The 26,694-nt window shown below is 46.2% G+C and overlaps 1 protein-coding gene across 4 annotated transcripts in view; it reads left to right on the forward strand.

Moving 5' to 3' along the window:
- The window catches only part of LOC135920267 (phospholipid-transporting ATPase ABCA3-like), a 63,524-nt gene that overhangs the window by 32,516 nt on the left and 4,314 nt on the right, over positions 1-26,694 (forward strand). For 2 of the 4 annotated variants that reach the window (XM_065454437.1, XM_065454453.1), the window contains exons 15-24: positions 1,279-1,331; positions 3,910-4,120; positions 6,751-6,987; positions 13,416-13,569; positions 13,956-14,250; positions 17,171-17,296; positions 18,743-18,985; positions 21,752-22,233; positions 23,795-23,982; positions 25,169-25,342. In XM_065454437.1, coding sequence (XP_065310509.1) covers positions 1,279-1,331; positions 3,910-4,120; positions 6,751-6,987; positions 13,416-13,569; positions 13,956-14,250; positions 17,171-17,296; positions 18,743-18,985; positions 21,752-22,233; positions 23,795-23,982; positions 25,169-25,342 — 2,163 coding nt within the window. The remainder of the gene's footprint in view (positions 1-1,278; positions 1,332-3,909; positions 4,121-6,750; positions 6,988-13,415; positions 13,570-13,955; positions 14,251-17,170; positions 17,297-18,742; positions 18,986-21,751; positions 22,234-23,794; positions 23,983-25,168; positions 25,343-26,694) is intronic. The other 2 variants (XM_065454462.1, XM_065454472.1) reach the window with 2 other exon arrangements.

Consider the following 26,694-nt stretch of genomic DNA (forward strand, 5'->3'; position numbering starts at 1 on the left):
AGTTAATTTTATACTGTAAAAGCGTGCAAGTCTGCTCTTTTGTCATTGCCGTATTGCATATTCAACTATTATTCAAAGTGCAGTTATACTAGCTAGGACGCGAAGTTATATAAACTGTCGACAGCGCCGTTTTGAGGCTGCTAAACACTGAGCGACAACTAGCTGGTCCTGGTTCTTTGTGAGCTGGTTTCAGTGGCAAACTTGGGCTTGCTGAGTTTCCTTCTAATGTTGTATTAGAAAACATTAATACAATCTGCATGACGAGAGAACCATCACTTCTTTTGAAAATTTAATTCCGTGAGAGCTTTATTTGCACAGTAAAGACGGTATTTTAAGCCAAGCCACGTTCACGGCAAACATAACCTTTCATATCCTAGTGAAACCATTGAATCATCGCGCCTTGAGGCAGATCGCGCAGGCGGTAGCTCATGATTTCCCCGTGCATATGGTGTTAAAGAAATTATGCAGAATATATTAAGATAAAGGAAGTACTTATAGAGCTGATCACCAGATAATCTACGGCCACAGCTATAGCAGGGGTGCCGCACATGCGGTGAGCGATGAGAGACGTTCATGACAGAGACGCGACGTCGATTAGGTTTGGCAACCTTCGCCATAGAGACTCTAAATGCTAAGACAAAACAGCCCTGATTACAAATACATCGTGTTAACGTTTCACATATAGCACAGCATCTGGTTTGCTTCGGAATTGCGAAGGTGCAAAACCGGAACGCGTTTTCAGTGACTAGTTCACATTTCAGCAAGCTCAGCTAGAATCCGTGAACCAGCTTCTCTTAGGGGAAAATAAAAACTTTATTGGCTACCATCAGAGCACTATGACCTGTCTCTGGTCTCATGTGTCATACTGAAGTTATAGGCTTACAAAATAACATAAGAAAACTTTTTTTTTAATTTTAAGTGACTGTTGTGGTAAAAAAATATTGCGAAGACAGTAAAGTCGGTTCGCTGAGCGCTACCGCTTTACAGTTACCATTACCCCTCCGGCCACCTTCTAGCTTTGCACGTGCTAGTTAATCGCCGCGTTAGGTGCAGATGATGCAGGGATCAGCTAGCATGCGACCACTGCCAGGAGACACGGATTGCAACAGTGACAGTAGAGCAGTCGTGTAAACATTCCTATGTCAGCAGTAAGCTTAAGCGCGGTGTCGATGTTTTTTCACTCGCGCTCTATTCAGCATAGAACTTCATTTGCATGCAAAGAAAGTTCTTCAGCGACAGCGCTTCGCGTTTTCTTTTCATGCACGTGATCTCTGCCAGAATATACGACATCTGGGCGGAAGGTGCCAAGGAGAAAGGTGTCGTGACTGCAAGTAAGCTCTTGCGCCATGTTGTGCAGTCATTCGAAGTCTTTTATGTTGTATGGTCATAGAAACTACTTGTACCCACAGCTGTTTCATTATTTTTACCTGTTTATGAGCTGGGTTTCTTTTCTTCTTTTGCACCAGCCGTAAACAGCCTACATACCGCAATTGTTTTCCTGTTTTTTCGTGCATAACCCACGTCCGCTGATTTAACCTAACTTAAACAACCTTACATTTCTCTTTGTAATTCTTTTCGAGGGAAAGCTTTATACCATAGCCTAAGAATGTCTACTTATTTAAAGGAGTCAGTTAATGCTTTCATTAGGCAGCTGTGGAAGCGATTCGAGTGAAATTGGTTGCATTTAAGGGAAATCTTAAAACTATGTGTACTCTTGGAAACATGGCCTTAAATAATTGGGATCTCAATTTTTTTTTTTACACACAAACGCCCAAAAGCGGTAAATAAGAAAGTCAATCATCAAATTTACGGACTTGTAACTCGGCTCTCAAGACCAAGATCACACCTACCTAAACTACTTATTAGTGAATAAATGCGACGATACTATAGCTTACACTTTGCGTGAAAACATTACGCGTTGTTTACGCTAGTTTTGCAAGCTTCCCTGTTGAAACATCTTCCCGCATACTTCAGGTGACATGTGACGCATAGTTTTTGCGTTCTCTGGAGTACTCAGTGATGCTGTTCACAATAAATCGACATCGGCTCTCGTTTCTTGTATATTCGATGTGTCACTGTTTCTGATACCACATGATTTCTAAACATTTGTATAAAGAAGACAGATTCCATGAAAAACCCTTTACTGCTACAAGAGGCTGTACACTTTCACCTTTCTTATAAATACAACACACCAACGTTTGACTTATGTATCTGTTCAAACTTTCAGTGCTTCGAGGGGTTTTCGAATAATTTAGCCTCACGTTTCCATCTTCTTGCCTAATTCTGGCCAGCTGATAAGTTACAGAGCGACCACATAAACTTAAGGTGGTTGGCCCCAAGTTCAATCCCCGGACCAAGAAAAAAGAATGTTTCATCTGCGGAAGTCTATTTTGAGGGATACTGTAAACTTACCGCGAGGGCTGTGGGTTATGGCGTTCGTTCTACCGCTGTGCGCGAAGTCACCGGTTCGAATCCCAGCCACAGCGGCCTCGTTTAGATAAGAGCGAACTACAAGATTGGTCGTGCACTTTGTTTCACGTGCATGATGCAGAATCCCACGTGGCAAAAGTTAATCCAGTCTCTCCCATACGGCGTCCCTCGCAGGCCATGTGCAGGCTTGGTACGCTAAATCTCATAATTTATGACTTCGTAACATTTTTGATTATTACGATTTTTAATCACAATCATCCGTGTGAGCGTGCTCCACTGTAAACAAAATAATGCGCTGTCTTCTGGCATTTTGTTTTGTAGTTTGTTGTGTAACTACAGTTCGGAGTGAATGCTACGCATCCCTTTGTATTATGTGTCGACACTGATCGACTATACAGGATGACGATGGCAGTAATTTAGCGGTGGCTAACATTGCTTTGTTCTCGCTGCCTTCAGTTTCTTCCCAGACACTAAAATAAAGGCGAGCGTAGAAAAATTGAGCAATGGCTCCCATTCGTGAAATTCCGCCTCAGTCAGGTAGACGGCAATTATTTTTTACGTGACGTTAAAAAATTTTCAATGAAATTCTGGAATTTTGCATGCCAAAATAACAAGTGGGGTATAAGGTGTGCCGTAGTGTGGAACTTCGCATTACTTTATATTACCTGAGGTTGTTTAAAGTGCACCTAAATGCAAGTACATGACACTTTTGAAGTCAAGGTCTTCTTTGATGACTTCACATGGCTTGCCACATCTGCAATCTGGCTATCTTGGAACCACTTCTAGAATTAGAAAAAAAGAAAGCGGCTATTTCGCGCCTCCAGAGCGTTGTAGCGAGTCGCAAAAGGTGTTAAAGTGTAAGCCTCAACGAGACAAGACGGGAAAATTACTTGCAAAGTAGATAAAATTAGTGGTCCGGGGGTAATTAGCGCCAATATATTCGAAAATAAACCACATTGCATCACAGACTGCACTACCTCCGCAACCAATTCACCTGACCCTATGGTCAAAAAAAAAAGAAAAGAAAGGCTCAACCAAGTGCCGACGCTACATAAAACAAAGTCAACATAATTGCACTTGAAGTACGATACGAATAAGATATGAACTGAGTGAATAAGGAACTCTGAAAAAAGATAGAACAAGGACACATCGTCAACATTCAATCATATAATCATTTACTTCGCCACATACGTCGACCTTGTCTTCTTTAGCATCGACTCTTTCTATATTTAGTTTCGCTTTAGCGTCAGGGTGAAGGCAAGATGTGTCGATTTTTTTTTTTTTTTTTGCGCTTTGCCTTCACCGGAATGCGACCGCTGTGGCCTGCGTCGAACCGGCGACCTTGAGTTCAGCAGCCCAACGTCCTAACCGCTAAAGCTACCGCGGCGGCTATTGCGTGAAGTAAAATTCCCACCTTGGATTACGGGCGCGTGACATTGTATGCGTATACGCTTCGTGCTCTGCGCTATCTCCGAAAAGCTGCAGCTGCCCCGATCACCGCGTTCGTGCACGGCGGTCAGAGGAGACCCCGGACGTGGCAGCGCTTTCGGGCCCTGATTCAAAAGAGACTGCTGTACCTGTGGCGCACGCCCTTCCTGTTCCTCACCGGCTGGATCCTTCCCCTGGTCATCGCATACATCGGTATCAGCATCGTCAAGCTCAATTCCTTCCAGCTGCCCTTCGAATATAGGTGGGCGAGCCTAATTCGTATTTGAAATAGGATTAATGAAAAAGCAATGTCATCCAAGAGTGCGTATACCATGCTTTTGGAGCTGGTTATTCGAGGCACTGTGTTGCACTATGTGTTCGGGTGGCACTCCTCTTACCGCCAAACCTTCCGTTCACCGTACCGCGGGAGCCAACTTGGTTCTTCTAGCGCCACTTTCTCAAGGACCACTTCGGAACCCCGTGCGGCGTGGCGCCTCAGCGTCTCAACGACATCGTCTCAAAACGATGCCTGTCACGGGGAAGGAATATAAGAACAATCACCTCACTAAAATCCCACCATACTACCAAAGCGTCAACTGATGAAGGTGCTTTACTTTACTCCTCACCACCGTGCGGTGCTGCGTGGTACCAGAGGTAATACCGGTATAGGTGTGCCAGTGGCACCGAACCACCGTGAGGTTTTTTACTGCTGTGTTACTGCACTATCTTCGAGATCGGCTCACGAAAACGGTGAGGCGCTCATTCACAGAAAATTATGGTTAGCTTGCGAAGAAAGCTAAACGCTTTAACAGCCTCTGGATGTGTTTGAATGCTGTTTATTTGGGGGATGAGTGAACGCTGTACGCCGGATCTCTCGCGATGACAGTACCTATATACGGGCCAAATATTGCTGGAAGGAACAAATACATCTAACAAAGCGGACGCGACAACCATCGGTGAGCAAATACAGCCTAATGGTATCTTCGACTGGTCGCCTGTATGCCCCGAAGCAGAGCCGGGTAGATCGCGCGTTTCCCGAGCTCAAGGGTAGAGGACAAGCGCGCAAGCCGAACGTGCGACTCACTCTCGGAGGAGGAAATTGCCGATGCGAAACCACGTGTCTACTGCCAACGTCCTATGATTCGCGTATCCAAAGCTCCCGGCGCTGCCGGAAAAACCGGTGGACGTGCCGGCGGGACGAGCGTTCGTCGAGACGCCAGCATGCAGTAGCCTAGGTTGCCAAGGTTACGGTGGGCCGTCGCCAACAGCAGCGACACGGCGCTGCGATGACGTTTCAATCTCGATGACTGCTCCGACGACAGGGCTCGGAGCGCCTCAGAGCGCTCGAAGGTGGAGGAGAGCAATCGAGAAGAACCAGCCGAACGCAGGGCGCGCACCCTCTTTCAACCAGCCGAAGACAACGCCGCTCACGAGAGCGCTCTAGAGCGCTCAGAAACGACCAGCCGAAGATAGCATAAGTAAGACTTACCTTCCTCGCGCGTTATGTTAGCTGCTATCCAAGTGTCGAGACTTCGGCAATTCACAATTCACGAGAGCAAACGGAGAACACGTCGAGAAAAACGAAGACTCGGAAAACTAAATCGCAAACATGGCGCCGCGGTGCTTGCGATTCTTTTGCTGCTCTTTGTTGGGTCAGCAGAAGCTACTTCAAGGAACATACGCCATAGTCCAAGTATCTGGTACGGCTCTCCAGGAGGTTACCAATAACACGGGAATGTCGTCCGACATATAGTTACTGTGCGTGGCTGCCTATTCAGCGCCATGTCGCGCTGCGTAGTTGCAAAAGTTGCACCGGCAGGTGCACGCGCACAGGGCACGCTTTTATCCGAGCACCGCGTCCTGGGCTATCCCGGCAATCTCCACATGGCCCCGGGTGGCTGCTGCTTATATGCCTCCAACACAAACCAAAAGGCGCACACGTGCTCCTGTAGGCACACGGTTACGAACATGCGGTTGCAAACGTTGGATGTGCTCATAAAAAGCAGAGGGCGGCAGGAGCTGCACATAGCCGAAATTTCCGAATGCTATTGTAAAACCTAGATGCTTGCATTCTACATATCCGTTTTGCGTTGCATGCAACAAAATTGATTATAATTCCCGGCAGGTTTAGTTATGTGCGTTTTAGGGAACCATTGGACAATGTGCTGGAAAATGGCAGCTGCGAATTTTTAAAATAAATTATTTAAATAACAAAAATTCCAGCACAACCCCACTCACGATGAACGTTGACGTTAATACGATTGACATTCAAGCAAAGTATACATATATATAGTGACACCCTATCGCCAACGCCGAAACGTGCATGCGGCAGGGATCCTCTCTCGCGCTTCCCACTGCACACGCTGCGCCATCTAGCGACGCCGCCGCGAAGTCCGCGTGTCGAAGGGGTTCGATTCCGACGATCGTCGGGGAAAGTTAAAATATCGTATTTTGTCATTGTAGAGGGGCGCATACCCCACAGTACATGGCTAGTTACTCAAGTCGATATCAAAGGGGTTCATTAAGGAGTAGCACAGACCGAGTTGCCCAGGCCCATTGCTGCAAATCGGCGTCAAAGAGGTTCATTGAAGAATGGTACATGCCCAGTGCCACCTATCCAGTGCCGCATCCCGAGTGGCTCATGTCGACGTCAAAGAGGTTCGTCGCAGAGTTGCACATATGCAGGCATTGCAAAGTGCGAAAATGCCGATGTCCCGTGCACTGGGGGCACGTTAAAGATCCCCCGGTGGTAAAAATTGATCCGGAGTCCCCCCACTAGGGCGTGCCTCATAATCAAATCGTGGTTTTGGCATGTGAAACCCCAGAACGATATGTATGTGCAATAGTTTTTTATAGCCTCAAGATCACTGGCCACGTGTCTCTTGATCGCAGGTACATCGATCTGGATGCCAGTGCTTTCGTCGGAGCCGAAATGCCACGCCTGAGAACATTCATCCAGGAAGAGGAACGAACCAAGGAATCTCTGGGCTACAGGGTGCTCCTCGAGAGCGCAAACGTCCCGCACACGGAAATGCAAGACGCCTTGCGCAGTCTAGCCATCATGTACGACCGGCAGTTCTTCAAATACGTGTCATATTACTCTTTCGGCACTATCTTCAGCACTAAAGTGTAAGTGACTCACACGAATTTCTAAACAGACGAAAGACCAGAAAGAAATTAGAGAAAAATTAATTCAGACTCGGTGGCCAGAATAGTTTGTGAAACAATCGTCCCCTCCAAGTCGAAGTATGCAAGCTGTGTTTGTTCATTTTCATCACTTTCATTTCATTTCATTTTATTTGGGCCCATATACAACCAAAGGGAGGGGGCCAAGGTAAAAGCTGCTTATTGGCAGCTTGAGTGGTCCCTGGCCCCCTTTACATATTGGCAGACCAGTGGCAAAGGACACTTTCAGAAATGAAAAACAAATAGCACTGGGTTACATCAATTAGAGTAATTACATTTCTTTCATTGTGAATATACGTAGTTTTACTGAACCATGATGATTTAAGTCGTAGTTTTCGCCAGACAGATGAGCTCCGATGGTGTCAAGGCATGGACGTTAATGGCGGATTCCAGATAAGAATTTAGTAGTCGTGGCAAGGTATTTGCAATCATTTGATGGCCATAATTTGTTCTCGAAAAAGGTATGAGCCATTTTTCATGGCTGCGCGTCTGATACGAGGGTGTATTCTCTTTTAAGTTTGCTATATTTGTTATTAAGTTGCTTCTATCTTTTACCTGAAAGTAGTAGGTGCGTAGGAGAGTTTGTTTGTAGAGATGATTACTTCTTCTTATGTTGTACTTGATGAAAAGACCTTCAGTGTGTGAGTTGTACGGCACATTTGCGATAGCACGTATTCTTTTTTTTTGCATCAGTAGTATATTGGAAGCTGACGTTGTGCCCCAAGATGGCAATAATTTACGTGCGAGGCGAACAGTGCATTATAAATGATCAGTTTAGCTGACGTTGGTAAAAGGTAGCGATTTCGGTGTAGTATACCTGTTATGCGGCTCAGTTTCTGGAGTATAATATCCGCTTGAGCGTCCCATTGCAATGTGTCGGTAACATATACGCCAAGTACTTTTACCGTGTCAACAACCTCTATTTTCTCAAAGTTGTAAAATATGTTGTGGGTCAATGGAGTACACGTACCTCTTGTTTTAAAGATGACTGCTTGTGTTTTATTCGAGTTTACTTTTTAGTGGTTGTCCTGGCTCCCTTTTGAGAGATGGGTTAAGAGAATGTTCACTGCGCCAATGAGGCCTGTATAAGAGTTGTTTGATAAAAGAACACTCGTATCATCTGCACAGTTTATGAATTTTGCTTTTCGGTGGATAAGAACTATGTCGTTTATGTACATGTTAAACAGAAATGGACTAAGGATACTTCCGTCGTGTAGATGATATGCTAGTGTTTATAGACAAATATTGCTGCCGATCTTTAAGGTAGGGTGTCAGTAACTGAAGAAGAAGGCCCCTGATGCCATATCTGTCAAGCTTAAGTATTAGGAGGTCATGATTTAAGCAGTCTAACGCTTTTGTGAAGTCTATGAATAGACCAATTACAAGTAACTCATTTTAGAGGTTGCGCAGTATATATTCTTTCTGTGCTATAAGTGCTACTTCTGTTGATTTACCTTGTTGAAAACCATATTGAACGTCTATTAGTTCACGTTTATTGCTGAAAGATGTTAATCGGTTAAGAATGATTTTTTCAATGCCTTTAGAAAGTTGCGGGAGAATAGATATCGGACGGTAATTTTTTATATCGAGCTTTTCAGCTTTCTTATATAACACAATTACTTTAGAAATTTTCATTTTTCCAGAAAAAGTACCTGATGTTATGCATAAGTTATAGATATAAGCTAACACAGGTTCAATGTCACAAATCACGTGTTTGATAGGTCTTATTTGGAGGTCATCAACATCGCAGCTACATGAATTTTTTTCAGTTTGAGAAAAACTGAACAAACCTCGGTAGGGCTTGTCGCTTGAAAAAGAATAGTGTCCATAGTTGCAGGGGATTGAAATGTATATGGTTGGCTTTGTGATGAATGGGAATCAGTGTCTGTAAAGTAACCATTAAATACGTTAATAAGTGATCTCCGGTTAAAAGGCATCCGTTTAAAGAAACTTTCTTTATAGGTTCAGTGTTTTGTTTGCGTCCCATTAGTTCATTTAACTTATTCCACATCTTCTCTGTATGTCCATCGCATGAAGAAAAAGTACGCAAATAATAGCGATTTCTTGCATTTCTTAACTCTTTATTTAATTTATTTCTAAAAATTTTGAAGCATCTTAAATCCTCGCCGTTCCGATATTTTATAATCCTGGCATAAAGTTTATCTCTTTTCTTTATTTTTTTTAGAAGCTCTTTGGTGATCCAAGGTTTCCGATAACATTGTGGTTTCTTTTCTTGTGTATGAAATGTCGTGCATAAACAGCTGAAAATTTCTTTAAGAAAATGTTGTATGCTGGCTCAGCCTCGTTTTGTTGAAAAATTTCCTTCCAAGATACTTGTCGCAAGGCATCCTGAAAGGCGGTTAATGTGTACTCATTTATTGCCTGAAATGTTTTTTTTGTTATCTTTTTCGGTTTTGTTTGCTCTTGTGTGTATAAACATGACTATTGGCATGTGGTTACTAAGAGGACATTTTAAGACTCCACTTATTACTAAGAATGAATTATAGTTCGTTATAAAAAGATCAAGAGTAGTTTTCGTTGTTTCTGTTATTCTCGTGAAGGTTTCAGCTGCATATATACATCTGCGTGACACAAACATTCTTTTGAAATATTGTTTTCCTAGCACCATCGGAACTCATATCAATGTTGAAGTCTCCTCCCAAGACCACATTATATTTGTTTTCTGACGCAAATTCTAGCATGCTCTCTAAAAAATGAAAAAAAGGTTCCAATAAACCATCCGGCGGGCAGTAACATACTGCAAAGAGTACACCCGGTGTTTGGACACACAACGTTGCACTGTTTTCTGTCATACAAGAATATTCGGCTAACAGTTCACATGTTAGAGAATCATCTATCAAAACAGATACTCCTCCGCCGAGACGTGAGGTTCGGTTTTTATGAAACACTTTTTTGCAAGGCAGGCGAAAGACATCATCAGGGCAATACCATGTTTTCCTTAGCATGACTACATTGCACTGACTATATATATCGGGAAAAAAGTTTCTAATTCAGGTAGCTTGCTGGAGACTGATTGAATGTTCATATGTATGAAAGACAGTCCCTTCTTTTGAGTGGCCAGGGACGTGAACCAATCCTCATTGCCAATATATCCCAAATGATTCATTTCGCCAAAGAGCCAAATGATAGCAACAAGAAATTGACGTTCATTCTAACAGAGCACGAAGATCATTGTCACCCTTAACGACAATTGCCGATCGCCGTTTGCCCTACGCACGAGCACTTTTCCATTTGAGTGCCATACGAACTTGTATCCTGCCTCCTTTGCCCATTCTTTGGCAGGGGCAAAGAGCTTCCTCGAGCGAGAGGTTAGGTTTTCGTTAATGAAGACGTTGTCCTGGTTGTCCCTTAAGGCTCGCTTTTTGGCAATCCATGCGTCCCTCACTTCCTGCCGTGCAAGGCGGACAATAATTCCTCGCGTTTTTCCTTGCTTTGCCGGGAGCCTATGAACTGCCACAACATCTTCCTCAGATAGAGGCTGAAGTTCAAGCTTCTTTGCAAGATTATTGACCCTTTCTTGTAGGTTTTAACTATCAGCCTCAGGTACACCGTGTATTTCAATGTTAAGACATCTGCTATGTCAGCCTGAATTTGATCGAGCTCCGTAGGAGTGGCACACTTCTCTGTCTTTTATACTTTCCGTTTGACAGTGTTTGTTTCCTTTTCATGGCTCTCAAGCCTTCTTTGAATTTCATCAAAGTGATCGGAAAGTGTTTGTACGGACTGTTCGATCCCGTCTACCTTGTTTGGCAGACTAACAAGCAAGTTTAGTTTTTAGTCCATTCCAGCAAGTTTTTTGATTATCTCACTTTCATTCTTATATGCTTTGGCAGAGGAGGAGCCTTTACTTCCTGTAGGTTTGCAAGACTCGCACTTCCAAGTCTTTTTGAATTGATCTCGTTTGCCCTTAATGGCACTTTCGGCAATGCTGGAGCAGGTACCACTATGATACGAAAGTTCACGTTGTGAACAAGTGAGAAACAATTCGCTTTCATCTATCACAGAGCGACATTCACAGCAACGCGACATAGTTTGCAATTGTACAGGTCTATGACTTTCCAAAATAGGCCAGTAAAAACAATAAATGAACACAAATTTGCAGATTGTCTGTAGCAGAAAGAGCCCGTTGCAAATTGAGTAACGTAAAGAAAGAAACCATCTTAGAAACACAGAAAGAGCGATAAGTGCCGTGTCGTGTGCGCTCCACTGCCACAGCCAATATGATAGGAAACGCCCCCGGCTCAGTTACGAGCTCCGCTTCGTCGACGACGATGGCGGCTCACGTGGTCCGGCTTGCTAACAGAAGGCACGAAGTTCAAATGTCCAGTCGCACCGGACGCGTCCGTCCTAACATTAAGTAACCTTGGCCATCGTATTTCAACACACTGCGTTAACACTTGAAATCGGGCTAGTTGAACTGGATTAATGGTTACGAAGAAAACTCAGGGCTAAGACAAGCGACGAATGAAGAAGTTCACGGTGCGAGTGCAGCGCACCTTTCAATGCATTGTTCACACAGAGCATATTGGTGCCCTCTTCAGTTCCATATATAACCGCAAGGAAAAGCTGCACTAAGAGTCAGTAGCATGGTGTGACGACAACCAAAACAAGGCTTACTCTGCCGCAAAAATAAAAAAAATGAAACGTCACCCCTCTGCGATCCAGGAGCGAAGACTGCAGTTAATGCACGTGACTCACAAGCACAAAGGAATTTTATCCTAGAACTCATCGTAACGATGTCAATTGAACAGTTGGAAAGGCCTGCGTAAAAGTGAGACCGAAAATGCTACTGCCCCATGTTGCGGTTAACTGCCATGGCGACACAAAGCGCTCTTACGGTTGGCGTCTGGCACCTCGTGCAGAAAGGACTTTCTCTCACCCGACCTTCTTCATCGAAATTAGGCATGACTTCCCCTGCCACGGTGGGCGTCCCGCACCTCGTGCAGAAAGGACTTTCTCTCAACCGACCTTCTTCGTCGAAATGAGGCGTGACTTCTCCTGCCACGGTTGGCGTCCCGCACCTCGTGCAGAAAGGACTTTCACTCACTCGACCTCCACCCACCATGCCTCGTCGGAATGAAGAGCGACTTCCTAATTGCATGACCATTTCGAGTGTCGGGCGGAAGCTCCGCAGTGTTTACAGGCCTCTTGTGTGTGTGTGTGTGTGTGTGTGTGTGTGTGTGTGTGTGTGTGTGTGTGTGTGTGTGTGTGTGTGTGTGTGTGTGTGTGTGTGTGTGTGTGTGTGTGTGTGCGCGTGCGTGTGTGTGTGCGTGCGTGCTTGTGTGCATGTGTGTGTGCGTACGTGCGTGCGTGTGTGCATGTGTGTGTGTGTGCAGGTGTGCGGGTGTGTGTGTGCGTGTGTGTGCGTGCGTGCGTGCGTGCGTGTGTGTGTGTGTGTGTGTGTGTGTGTGTGTGTGTGTGTGTGTGTGTGTGTGTGTGTGACTTTAGAGAGACGCTTTCCTCGAACGTTCAAACTCTACAGGAGAACTTCCACGAACCAGCAACGCGCAAAAGATACGGACAAGCGTCTACGATTCCAGGAGGCGGGACGCGCTCCTCCTTGCAGCAGGCTCGGTATAACCAGAGCAGGAGGGGCCCCGCCCTCTTTCTGTGCCGGTCACGTGACGTCGACGGAAGCAAGATCCCTCCCACGATTGTAGAGAGCCTATTTAAGGGGCTCCGAAATGTACTTTTGATCACTTCATTCTCTTCTCATCATCTTTCATCAACCTTTGAATAAACCGTGCCAGTTTCGCACTAGAAATCGTCTCGGCCTTGCCTGGTCACCATGGTCTACCGGATGCCTGCAGCCCGCCGACAACGCCACGTTACCCAAAAGTAACGTCGGTCGAGCTTCGATAGGCAGGCGTCGCTACAACTTGGCATCAGTACGATACGCTACCCTGGAGTACGCAAGAGCGCAGACGAAACGCACACGAAAGAAGTATGCATACTTCTACATACATTTCAAGTATATCATTTCAAAGTTTACTTTTCAGGCTATCTAATTTTGAGGTGTTTAGAATTCGAATAAGTGATGAGTATCACGAATTGCTTTGAACAACGCGGATTCGCCTGTAGAAATTTTTTGCAACTCTGCAATCACTCATTTTTTGTGAATTTGGGAATTAAATGGTTGATGGGGATTTTTCCTTCAGCAAGTACTAAGATCCCTTTCTTTTTAAGTTTGTATGCAGCGGGGCATCTTTTCGAATGCGTGCATGTTTGTTGTTGCACGTACAATGGCCGCAACAGAAGAGACATTTGGAACCACGTGCCAAGTGATACAAAGTCAGTGTCGGTCGAAGCACGAGATTCATGTCTCTGCGTCCTCTCTGCCGCGGACGCAGGGTCGAAATGTGGAACAACCCTCTGAGCGTGATCGCAGCCAGCATCCAACAGAACCTAATCGACACCGTGCTCCTCCGACAGCAGACGGGTCAGCCTCAAAGCCGCATCCACACCGGAGTATCTTTGTACACGCTGACTGAGGAGGAGATACGCGTAAGTTCCCACACACGGATTGCCTACGGTCTTTCTACCCGCATTCACACAAGCAGTTGCAATCCTTTAATCACGATGCCATCCCAATCGATGACGCTGAACAGCACAGCCGGCCCAAAGCAACTTAGGCAGTAAAGCACAAGGCCGTTTACTCTTAGGCTCATTGAAGAGCTCACAGCACCAGCAGCGTGCAATTTGTGCATGTAGCAGAATTATCTTTCGTTAATAGATTGTGCGCAGTAGGAATGATAGTGACCACAATATAGAAGGTTGACGTTATTGTGTGGTTCGAGCCGCTATAGCAGCTTCGCTTTAAAGGAAACAATAAAAATAGCTGCAGCCGTTGCACTACTGCCCGCTCAGTATTGCTTCGTACCCGTGTACAGGCCAATGTCGTCGAGCGTGATCCGCTGAACGACTTGGCCGAGCTTCTGCAGCACACGTGGGCCTACTGGGGCGTTATGGGCTCTGTGAGCTTCGGCCTGATCATGTCGTCGTTCGTGGTGCTGCCCTCCCTCGAGGTGTGCAGCGAAGCCCGTCAGCTGCAGCTTATGACGGGCGTCTCCGGGTTCCTCTACCTCGTCGCCCACTTCCTCTTCGACCTGATCTTTTACCTGGTGCCGATGGCGATAATTTACGGTGGCTTCGCTGTCATTTTCAACCTGCACGGCGACACGTTAGGTAAGGCGCGTTCCTATACACCTGCTTAAGGAGACACTATATAAGCCTATGCGGTATTAGCAAATTGTGTTTAAGAGTAAAAAAAAAGGCTAATGTCAAATTTGCGCAGCAATCTCTTTGTTTTACAAAGTAAGTCGCACGTGGCAAGGCGAACACTTCTGCGGTTGAAGCCGACAGTCTAGGCCCCAAGAAAAGAAAAGCAACTGCTAAAGTTACGGAAGGTCCAAATATACCTCACACGTGAATACTATTTTCCTCTCCATCCTTCCCCCCCCCCCCTTTTCTCGTCGTCCAGTAAAACATCCTTGTAAGAAAACAACGGTTTATTTTTGTGCTCTGCATGAGGTGTAGGTACAGTTGTACGGCTCTGGGATTGGCCAGCTTGCTAGCAGATTCATTTTTGTCCTGACCATACGTGCAGAGTAAGATCTGTAGGCAGTAGCTGTGATGAACAAGAAGCCCAGCGACGTTGAACAGACTCATCGCTGATCACCGAATTAGACGTTCCAGAGTCTATCCACGTCAGCTGTGGCTGCCCATTCACAGTTAATTCGACTGTGATCGGTGTTGAGGAACCCACATTTACACTGTTCATGGTGATCTCCCACTGAGCCGATGAGGGACATGAGTTGGTGATTACTGTGTCCCTGAGGTAATGTGGATGCGTGCGCTAGCTGTTGCTGAGCTGTGGACTTCAATTCTTTCTTCCTGCAGACACAAACTACTGCAATGTGGACTTTTTTGAGCAATATGCGCACTTCGTAGAATTTTCTTCGCAGTCCTGCATCCGGTGAATGCATTCCGGTGTATCGGAATACGGTTTGTTGGTCACATTTCGCTTGCGTCGGGTAGAACATCTGGCGCATTGTACTGTGCCTTCTCGCTTGCCGGCTTGGAGCTGTATCTGTTGCTGTGCCGCAGACTCCACTGACAAGACGAGGGTGTAAGCACGATCGAAATATGATGTCACGTTCAGCCAGCAGGCGTTCTTGGAGGTGACTGTCTCGTATTTCGCATACGAGACGATCTCGGTACATGATATCCAGAGGCAGTATGGAACACGTCCCACTGTCGTAGGTGTTGTCGCTGGCGCGGCTGTGTCGAGGGCTGTGGCCGTGCCTGCTGCTACTAGTGGCGGCGATGCTTGCAGCGTCCATGTCGGGCTTGATTCCCAGTTACAGACGCGTGCTGTGTTGCTTAGCACTGCAACCTGCCCAGCAATCGAATGTGTCGGTGCCAGGCTTTGATCGAAACTGACGCAGCTCAGCACCTCGTTGGGTTTTGGGCCAAATTGTTAGTCGAGGTATGGTCTCAAAATAGACATCTCAAGGTCGCCCTAGTGCAAGCAGCGCTTGTATAATGTCACACGTGGCCTCACCACAGAAGCGCATGGTGCGAACGCCAGGATCTTCCTTTTCTTCGAGGCTCACGACTTCACCTCACGTCCGCGCGTGAGCGCGGCAGAGCACCTTTCTTCTTGGTGCAAGTGATGCCGTCAGCCTCGAAGAAAAATTCCAGGCCTTCGCACAGTGGCATAAAGTTTGAAAACAGGGATAAGGTGCCTCAGAAAGGCTGGCCAACGTTTCGATAGGAGGACCTATCTTCGCCTTTAGTTTGAAAACCGGGATAATGTGCCTCAGAAAGGCTGGCCAACGTTTCGATAGGAGGACCTATCTTCGTCAAAGGCGAAGATAGGTCCTCCTATCGAAACATTGGCCAGCCTTTCTGAGGCACCTTATCCCTGTTTCCAAACTTTATACCACAATGTGCTATTCCATCTGTCAGCCCCTTTCTTGTTTTTGGCCTTCGCACAAGACGTTGAAACTTCCTTCCTGAGAGTAGTCCGGAATGCGACCTAAGTTTCTGTGGTCCAGCTTGCAGGTTCCACCAATTCCTCGTCGCCAATTTAGCACATCTTTGTAAGAAAACAACAGTTTATTTCCGGGCTGAAAAAAGTGGTGGTCGCTGATGGGCACCGGGCAACAAAGCGTCCGGGAATGCGCACGACGGCGCGCATAGGCCGAGAGGAAGCCACTACCAGCTTTGGTGTAAGGTGATACAGCCACCTGGACACTCCGAGTGGTCCACTTTCACGCGACATGCAGGCGCCCGTCGGGCAGTCATTCTCTTTTGAGTTTCATGACGTCGCAGAAACACTGTGGTTTGCATCTTTTCAAACACACGACTTTCTTTGAAAGGGCATGTATATCGGTATATATACCGTCCGGTTTCGTTGCTGGTTGTGGGAACACTAAATCAATAAAACATATTGACCTGTATTAGTAAATTAACTTTCTAGAACAAAGGAAACGTCACTCTTCCCGTGAGAAGAGGCTCGATAACCTAGAAAAGACAAGAAATCAAACACTGGCTGTCGACTCTGCCTTGAAGTTCTCACTTCCACCAGCCAGACGCTACGTGCATGGTTTTAGGTGGTGTCTGCTCGGTCCTAATTATTTTTGTCGGTAAAAATGAACTGCTCAGTATTCTAATAGGGTCAGACTAAGCTTATCAAGATTCGAGAATTTTCGCTCCGTTACAAACAGCCCTAAATATGAGAAAATACTTATCAATCCACGACGGCATAATGACGCATAGCGGCACCTGTAGTGTTCGCCCTAAATTAAAAGAACAAAAAGTTTCGGCTTAATGTTTTTTTTTTACCTATTAAACGACCTCTTACCGCGAAATTAACGAATATTGCGTTTTGAAATATTTACCTGTTCTAGTATTCCTCTTCGCTGCACCTTCAATGGGGTACGTGTTTGGAATGGCTTAGCTATTGGCGTGCGCAGACGGGACAATTTCTTGTGTGGTGGTGTCAATTAATACTGGTATTAGTGTAACACTTTGGTATTATTCCTAAAGGTATATCTATTTGGGGCGACCGCTTACGTAACTATTTGTTATTTTGTTTCAGCATGGCTGCTTATAATCATGATCTCGTTTGCTCCCCTGGGCATACTTCTTCCGTATCTGATATCGGAGCACGCCTCCGACAGTAGCACGGCATATGCCATTGTCCTCGGACTTTTCACGATAGCAGGTAAGTTTAAGGTGCGCGTTTTCGTCTGGTTCTCTTGCACTATTATTTTATCAAAGCCGTAGTGGCGACAACGTTTATCCCCTCGGTGTATAAGCTTCCATCTGAAAGCAGAAAGAAACATGGCACCACTTCGTAATTTCCGCATCCGATAATTCCACATGATCATACGTGACACCATCATCATCATCAGCCTGGTTACGCCCACTGCAGGGCAAAGGCCTCTCCCATATTTCTCCAACAACCCCGGTCATGTGCTAGTTGTGGCACGGTGTGTTTTTATAGGATAGCTTGCTGACCATAAAGATATGTTGAACATTGAGGCTGCGATTAACATCGGTTTACATTAAGGGCAGCTAGTCTATTCAGCAGAAATATTTCGCTATGAAAAAAAGAAGACAATGCACTGGTATAATGATCTTGTTATGCGTCCTCATTCTTACCTAAATTTAACTGTAATTTTATTTTTCTTGGAAAAACGCCGATGTATTCCTCTTTTCTTGTCCCACTACATTTTTGTATGTGATCTAACCCGAGTATTACACGCGGTCCTCGCCTTCGAAGCTTCCCGAATACGCTTTCAAGCGGGAAAGGTTCTATTGTGTCAAAAAACCACATGCATCAAGCGAGAAAACGTCCGTGAAAAGGGGACTTCTTTCTTGAATAGATTTATAACGCTTAATGTAGATGTACGAGCATATGGTAGGGGAGTGAATACAGATCACCTAACGGTATACGCACAAGCATCAAAGCACATCTGCACTCACGGAAGTTGATTTGTACATAAGTATACATTTACATCGAAATATGTATGCGTAAACTCAAGTATGGCACATGCCTGAGCTAGTTATATGCACAACACTAAATTAATTCTAGCAGTAACCACTGACATCGACGTTAGCAAAGAATTTGTCTTTTGTTGATGTTTTCTACAGGACGTCACTTTGCATGTGTAGATCAAGACAGCAGCGCGAATGGCGACACCCTGAGATGCCGTGCTCAATGAGGGTGCGCAGGGTTCAGATTGCAGTCAATCATTATTTTCCACATATAGGTGAGAAAATCGTGTTTCCAATAAAAATATAATTCCGAGACGTGTTCTCGCTCTCTTCGTTTCTTTCTCTTCCTCTCAGTTCAAGAGGGAAAGGATGAAACGAGAAAAAATTATTCTGTCACGAACAACACAGCCGTGACATATTTCGCCCTTTGCGCCACTATTCCTATCTTCATGTACTGGTATTCTAGCACAGGTATATAGTATGCTCATGTTAGCAAGTCTGTGCGCCATACTAAACCCATTACATAATTAACGCCTAAAGCAGTGCTCGAAGCGTAAAACCTGGGTAGCTTAGTGAATAGTTCATTACTTTCGCTTGGCTGGAAGACGAAAAACAAAAGGTGCCATTGCGGGTGCATCAGAGTTAGCTAACCTCTGTCCCGTTGTTCCAGGTCCCGGCACTATAATCGGCTTTCTGTACGCGTCCGACGCTTTGGAGGGCGAGAACGTGAGGCTGCCTTTCATGTTCTTCCCGCCATTCGCCCTCTCGGCGGCAACCGTGCGCGCCGTCAACCTCAAGTACGAAGTGGCGATATGCGATTACCTGCAAAGCAAGAAGAAACTGCTGGACAAGCACATCGATTTCTGCAACTCGGTGAACGCGTACGGCTCGGCCATAAGGTTTTGCTGCGAAGGTGAGTGTGCCAACTGCTTTCGTCTGTCTTCTCGGCGGTATATTTCGGGAAGTGTTGGTTAAGAGTAGAACAACCCGACAATGATCGAAACGACCAAAGGCCAGGAGAGACGCGGTTTGCGCCGTACTGTCCATATACCTTCGCGTAAGCCGTGCCTCCACGCCCAAGCTTTGTGATGACGTGTGCGCTACAAGCCCATCCTTCTATTGGGTAAACTGCAAAGGTTAAAAGACAGTACCGTGGAGCGTGTTAATTACAATTTGGGTCATGCTATATTACGGTCGGCACAAAATTCTCCACCGACAAACAAATAAAAAAACACAGTATATGATCGCATGCGTGCTTCTATAAGATAAAAGGTAGTAAAACATTATTTGAGAGGAGGTGTATATAGGTCACACAAGATACGTAGTTGTTTCGAGAAAATTGTGCAAAAGTGTAATTATTTGTTGAAATATTTATAAGATATTGAAAAAGTTTCAGCAAGATAAGCAAGAAGCCGAGAAAATCACAAAAGGCCACCAGCATTGAGCCAGATTTGCCCAACGCAGCCTAGCTTAGCAGAGTCTTTATTGCTATATCTCCTAGGCACTATAAGTATGTGCAAATACCGGTAGTAGTCTGTGGATTGCGAGGTTGTGTAACACATCAAACCTTCCCATCCAAAACAACATATTTCGTGCGTATCATTGATACGATCAGTTGGTCTATTCTCTATACGATAGGCTTGTTGTCAAACTCACAATTGCTACCTTTCGCTTTCATGGCTCTACATAGCCACGCGAAAAACAGTCGATCGAAGTGCAGTGCTCCTCCTTCCTGTCTTCTTTTCCTTTTCTTTTTTTTTGTGCACGCACTAGTTGTGTGCGGCTCATTAGCGCTTTCTAGAGGTTAACCGAGTATCCACTCAATAAGTGTTATTAATAATGTTTATCAACCATTCGCGCCTACTCTCGGCGCGACTAATTCAACAAGCAACACAGGCGGAGGTTGCTTACAAAACAGCAGCACACGTGCGCCATTATCTCGATTTAAAGCAGGAAGAACGGAGCTGTACGCTCATAGGATTGTTGTGTATGATAGGTCAACGTATTCTAAACAGCTGTTTGAAGGCTGTAATCCTACTGCACTGATTGTCTGTTACATTCAAAATTTTCTGTCAATATATGTACACACCCATGATACCCTCAACGCCTTTTAAGGCATCAGAGAGGATTAGGTTACAGGCATATCACAGAGATTCTGTATCAAGAAAAAAAACGAATTCAGAAGCACAAAATAAAAAGAAAAAGCTCACCGCCCAAGCACTCCGTGCAGATGGTTAACCAGCGAAGCTGAAACGTGCGGCCCCCGTGTTTATCATGGGGTAATCCTGACGGTTCATTAAGGGACGGCTTGGTAGGCTGCCAGATCCTTGGTAGTGTTGCAGTGAGAGGTGGCGTTAAGGCAAGAAATCCACCAAGCCCATCGACGAATACGTCTCGTAGCAGGAATGAGGGAAAATGGGTTTATTTGACATTAGTTACGCGGCTCCAGTTACAGAGGCCTACTCCATGCAGGAGCATGTTAAACATCCGAGTTCACATCAGGACACGTCGGCCTCACTGCGCGAAAGGTCTCCGCTTTTAATGCCGTCGTCTTCCCTAGGCGACTCGACTAGGGAATTTGATTACTGTATCGCAGCCAGTCATAATCGTCCAATTGGTTCCAATACCCTGCCCATGATATCGCATCGATCTACAGTATTCCCACCTCCGATGGTATGGAATATGTGACAGGATATCAACCTGGGAACCCAAGGTCGGTGCCGTTCTTCGGTAGCATTTGATGTTGGCCCTTTTCATCATTAGTTCAGGCTGTCCGGTAGGGGGATTTTCGTGGACCCGTGAGCGGTCGGCGTCAACTCTGTCTTGACTTCTGGATAGGCGCTGATGGATGGGTGGGGCTGCCTCGTGGCTAACGTCTAATTAATGCCCTTGGCCATGTTGCGAAGCAACAGTTGGCAGTTGCTGCCTGCGCTTGGCTTCGCGAGCCTGCTGTCGTGCCCGGGCTGCAGCATCGGCACTGCGTAGCCGAGATCGTTCCCGTTTCTGCTCGCGGCGTTGCTGATCGAAAGCTACCTACTCCTCAGGAGTACGGATGAGATGTCGCCGAGCCATTTCGGGGCCGGAGAAAAACTGCTACGCGAGCGCTCGGCTGCGACGCAGCAGCGACGTCGCTACTGGCGCAACCAATCGCGCGCCTCGTTCTCTCTCTCTCTCTTCTTCTTTTTTGTCGCGCATGCGCATGAGGTTGCGCTGGAGGAGTTTGCGGCGTACAGTCGATGGACAAACGCACGAATCGGCTAGCCGTATACAGCTTCGCTGTAAAATACATAATGATTCAGCAGGAGTACGCCGAGTACAAAATAACTGGATGGCGATTCAACCTCTATTTGAAGCTCACCAAAGACAATACCTTCCTGGACGAGTTGAAGTTGAGAAAGGCGCGAAGTCGCTCAGCACGGCATTTTATCGCAGTCACCCATTGCGTGGAGGGAGTAGGAGTACCATCACATTGCTAGTAGATTTCTTTACAGCACCATCTTCGGTATCGGCCTACGTTTTTAGACTGCACTACCTTCGGAATCGGCCCACGAAATAACGCTAAGAACCCAGATACTGAATACAGTAAAATTGGGCTAACCCGCTAAAGAAGACATTGCATTGAAACCTACAAACCGTCCTGTTACTTTAGCGACTGTATCTGTCTATTCTTTTGTTTCAGTACTGACGAACAGAACTCGGGACCCCTGGTACGAAATTACAGCCGTGTCCATTTCACCGCACGGAATTCTCCTGGACATCTTCATCATGCTCCTGCTGGGCTTCCTCGTGTTCCTCTATCTGCTCTACCGTGCCCTGGCACTGCATGCGTTCTCGAGGCAGAAGCTGGAACCGCCGCCGCAGAAGCCTCCGGACCAGGAGGATCAGGACGTCGCCGCCGAGAGAGAGGCCGTCGAGTTCATCTGTAGGCAGCAGCGCTTCGGCCAGCACACGCTCGTGGTGCGAAGCCTGCACAAGGTGTTCGGCCCGGTGCACGCCGTGCGAGGGCTGTGGTTCGCACTGAAGCCCGGTGAGTGCTTCGGCCTGCTGGGTGTGAACGGCGCTGGCAAGACGACCACGTTCCGAATGCTAGCCGGCCTAATCCAGGCAACGTACGGCGACGCCTACATGAAGGGCGCCGTCCTCTCCGACGAGACTCGGAAGGTGAGGACTTAGAGGAGCTGTCACTGAGCTACCTTTAGCTAAAATGGACTTCTACGCTCTTATAGCCATGTAGGTTCGGCAAAAAAATAAGGAGTGACTCGGACTCGCTCACGAAATAAACAACTTAGCGCTCAGTCGGACTCAAGACTCCACGACACCAGATTCAACCGGGCTCACTCGAACTCGCACGCACCAGAAATCTGACTCAAAAGGCTCACTTGTACTCACGCTCACCAAAATCAGTCCTAGCAAGGCTCACTGGCACTCCAATTCACTAAAAGCGTTCTCATCTGGACTCGCTCAGACTCGGACAAACCGGTCGGTGGGAGCCTGAGTGAATGTGAGTGAGTCGACACATGAGTGAGTTCGCCGACCTATGGTTATAACACTCTGAAACACGAAAACAACTCAGTGATATAATCGGTTTACTAGGCGGACTTTATTGGCACGCCGGAAAACCATTTTCTTTAAATAAATATTCTGGTTAGATGATGAAAGCAACCTCTCCTGCACATTGCCAAAGTAACATCTCTTCATTTATCGTAAATATCCCTTTTCTTTGCCGAAACACGAAGATGAAGATGGAACATCGTGTGGTGGCTTTTGTCGGTTACAATCTCATGCCACGTCCTGGATTTTCATCTCACCTCGCGGTATTCGAAAAGCCCTACGCGGCCGCTTTTCGTTGTCTCGGCAACATATAGCGGTCTAGATCAAATTACTGTCATTTTTTTTCGAACACTGATGGCAAGAACATGAATAAATTACTTTCATGCGGTTTTATGTACATCTGACTTCATATTGGGGATGAATATTTTAAGTAATCCTTCTAATAAATATTGAAAAGCGTTGAAGTGAATGTGCCAATATAATGTAGAAGGGTTGTCAGGAGGATAGGCTACCTACGGTCTACACGAATTTCTAAACATTTTTTTTTCTTTTAGGCAAAGTTTAGTTCACCAACCTGTGCGGAGTTTGGCGTGGGTCGGTCGATTTAAAGGTTGCGTGTATGCTTCGGTTTCTGTTGTTGTTGCTGCTGACTTTTTTCTATATATAGCATTAAAGGGACGTTAGGTCGGTCTTGTACTCGCCAAGTGGGCTTGGTGGGGACTTAACACAAGCTGTCGCTCAAAAAAAAAAAAAACAGAACAGTTCCAATGGTGAGATATGAGCCAGGATACCCAAGTAAAACAGCACAATTGTGGCAATCGAAACGCTCATTGATGCTTAGAAAAGCGCGAAGGCCTATAAAAGCATATAATTATTATTTCCCACCATGTCACTCTTCACTCGGGACAGCTATACATATTGAGGCAATTGAAAAGCTCATCTGTGTTAGCAAAGCGATAAATAACACGTTTAGCGTGAGTGCTTGCTTAACGTACTTGTTTCTTTCTTTAGAAGCGATAATCTCTAGGTATGAACCATAGGCATTAAAGGGCAAGAGGGTGGAGTGTGAGGACTGTTAAGAATGAACAATGCTTCGCTTACAGCCTTTGCGACAGTACGTGGGCCTGCATAATAATTATTTATTTTTTTGTCTCACCAACGCTTTACACAGTGGCAATCGAAGCTGGGCTACTGCCCTCAGGGCGGAGCGCTGTTGGACAAGCTGAATGCCTACGAGATGCTGTACCTCTTTGGTCGCCTCCGTGGCGTTCCCGAAGACGTTCTCCCCGGGGCGGTGGATCACATCATATACGTTACTGACCTCAGCGATCAGGCGGCAAAGAGGTGCCAGCACTACAGGTGAGCTCACTCCGACTTCCTATGCACCCTTACGTACGAGGCCAGTAGGCCACAAATTACAAGCGGTCAAACCCAAATAGTTTAAACGCTTACCGCGAAACACTCACCCTTCTTCGAGGCATGTTCAGGCCAGTAGTTTCTAACCTTAACACCTCCTTCTACATCCTTGATATTCTATGTATCACTAGTGTTGCGTTTCTAATATTTACTTAACTGGCACAGGGAACTTTCCGGCCCCTTCATTGCAAGCACACCGCGGATGATTGATTCACGTATACGACTGTGACTTTGTCACAAGAGGCCATGGAAGTTGTGAGAAGTGGCGCAGTGGTAGCACAAATCGATATAGTAATACATAATAAATCTTATACCTCTCGCTGTTCAGTGGCTGCTCTTCTTAATACAGCCTCCCTGCGCGTAGCATCCTCAGAGTGGTATTCGTGCACATGAAGCGTATATGTAACTCCTGTACGCGTCTTCAGTGTGTCGTAGAGACGGCATCGAGGCACCCATTTCACATAACATCAACGGCACTATTTATGCTGTTTCCGAGCCGAGAAACGCACCGTGATGTTTTCGATTTGGCCGGTAACAAGGCCATACACATTTCCGATCGGATCGTGGTCACCGATAGGCGTAATATGAACACCCCCGACACAGGCCTTCACCACACTGAAACTGTATACGTCACAAATTCTTCCCACGTTGTTGCTGTGTATATGTTGAGTTCGACGCTTATGTATCCTTGTAAACACCGCAGCTGGGTTATTCTTGCAGGCATTTGATTATGGCCTATCAACTCTTAACTTGTGCTATTGCTTGTTATTTCAGGTAGCAGATTTCATGTATAATTTCAGGGAGCAGATTCCTCATTAGGCAAATATGGTCATTATAAGAAGCACATATTTTTATCAGATCCTGGAATCAATTTAGGCTGTTCCTCAATAGATAGAATTCTTAATTTCACAATTATGAAATTACTGAACGATGGAATGAAGTGTGCATAACATGTGGGCTGCCGAGCCGAACATACAACGCTTGTATTCATTGCGCCTTATGTCTGACACGAGCCAAAAGGGGCGAGGACTTCGTTTGTTTGCTACGGAAGAGCTGTCGGTGTGGCGGTGAGGGCGTATACGATTTACGAAGGGCGTGTTGTTGTCCCTCGGCACCGCGAACGTGGCAGCGGCGGCAACAGGCGCAAGCTGTCCATGGCCGTGGCCCTGATCGGCCTCCCCGAGCTGGTGCTGCTGGACGAACCGTACGCCGGCGTCGACGTGCTGGCCAGGACGCGTATACACGAGGCGCTCAACCCGCTCAAGAACAGGACCAAGACCACCATCGTGCTCACCTCGCACAGGTACTCGCCACTAGCTGTCCTGGCAATCGCACTTTAATACACACGCTTCCGGCTAGATTAAGCGCAGGTCACGTGGCAGGTCACGTGTCATGTTCGGGCTACCTTTTAAAAGCTAAGGAATATATTTTAATGACCAAAATAATCAAGCGCTGCCGCTATATCTGATTTCGCCAAAATAATTCGCTTACGTAGGCACACGTCACGATGGAGCGTGGTGAATTGAATTTATTTTCCGTTGAAGCATTTTGCACGGAGTGGGTCGTTTTGGGGACTCCTCGAGATGTCGCTTAGATCTGTGCAGTTGCCACGAAGCCAAATCATTTGTTTCTACCCAACGGCAACATTTGCGCAATACTGCCTCGGAGCGCCGAAACAACTTCTTGAATTCGTCTGTTGTCGCTACCACTACGTACGTGAACCTCATTCACGTGTAGCCGACAGACGCGTGAAGAACCAGCAGGCGGGTTCAGCGGTGTAGTTGGGACTCGCCGTCTGCCGCATTTGCACGAACACCCCATTGGCGAAAAGGACAACAGCGCTCTACGCACGTACTCGCTAAGGAAGCTACAGCTTCAGAGATCTCGGCGCACTGCCGTGTGCTCGGAGGACACATAGCCCCTCTTCGAGGCCGCAACCTTGAACGGATGAGATTTACATTCATTTTACCATGCGGGCCCAGCCAATCAAAGGCTTGCAGCAGATGGGCTGACCCAGCCCGCCCCGGACCAAGTGGCATTTACAAGAACGGGACGATCGCATTACGGCGCGATTTGATGAACTTGACGTACGAAAGGATGTCTGAACTACCGGCGGCGGGAACCACCCTAATTAGGCGTTTTCGTCCCATTGTCATCATTCGAATGAAGAAGAAATGTGTGTGAAATGTGCATGTTTGAGCATGTCTAATCTGCTTCGCATCATAACGAGTCACGTCATCATTTGCCATCTCAAAGGCGCTGCAAACGGTAGACACACATATAAGTGCTCATTGCAAAACACGATATAAACCGCCATTAACTTGGCATAGGGCCTAGTGGGAGAGCTAGCCTTACGGTTAGAAAAACAAAGAGTGTAGTGAACTTCTGAAAGGAAGGAAAGCCTAGAAGTTCAATGTTTTATTAATTTTTTAGTCACAAGCATACAAATCCAGTTAAAGGAACTGACAACCTATTTTAATGGTACCCATTTTGTTTCAGTGCAATGGAAAGCTTACCGGTCAAAGTGTCAAATCATGAAGTGGTAATGCGGAAAACGCCGTGGAACATTTTCTACCATAATGCTTCGATCTGCAGTAAGGACGTAGTCGTTCACTGGAAGCATTCTGAAAACTGTGATAGGTGAGGGTGACATCG

The sequence above is a fragment of the Dermacentor albipictus genome, chromosome 2, assembly GCF_038994185.2.
Source record: "Dermacentor albipictus isolate Rhodes 1998 colony chromosome 2, USDA_Dalb.pri_finalv2, whole genome shotgun sequence".
NCBI lineage: Eukaryota > Metazoa > Arthropoda > Arachnida > Ixodida > Ixodidae > Dermacentor > Dermacentor albipictus.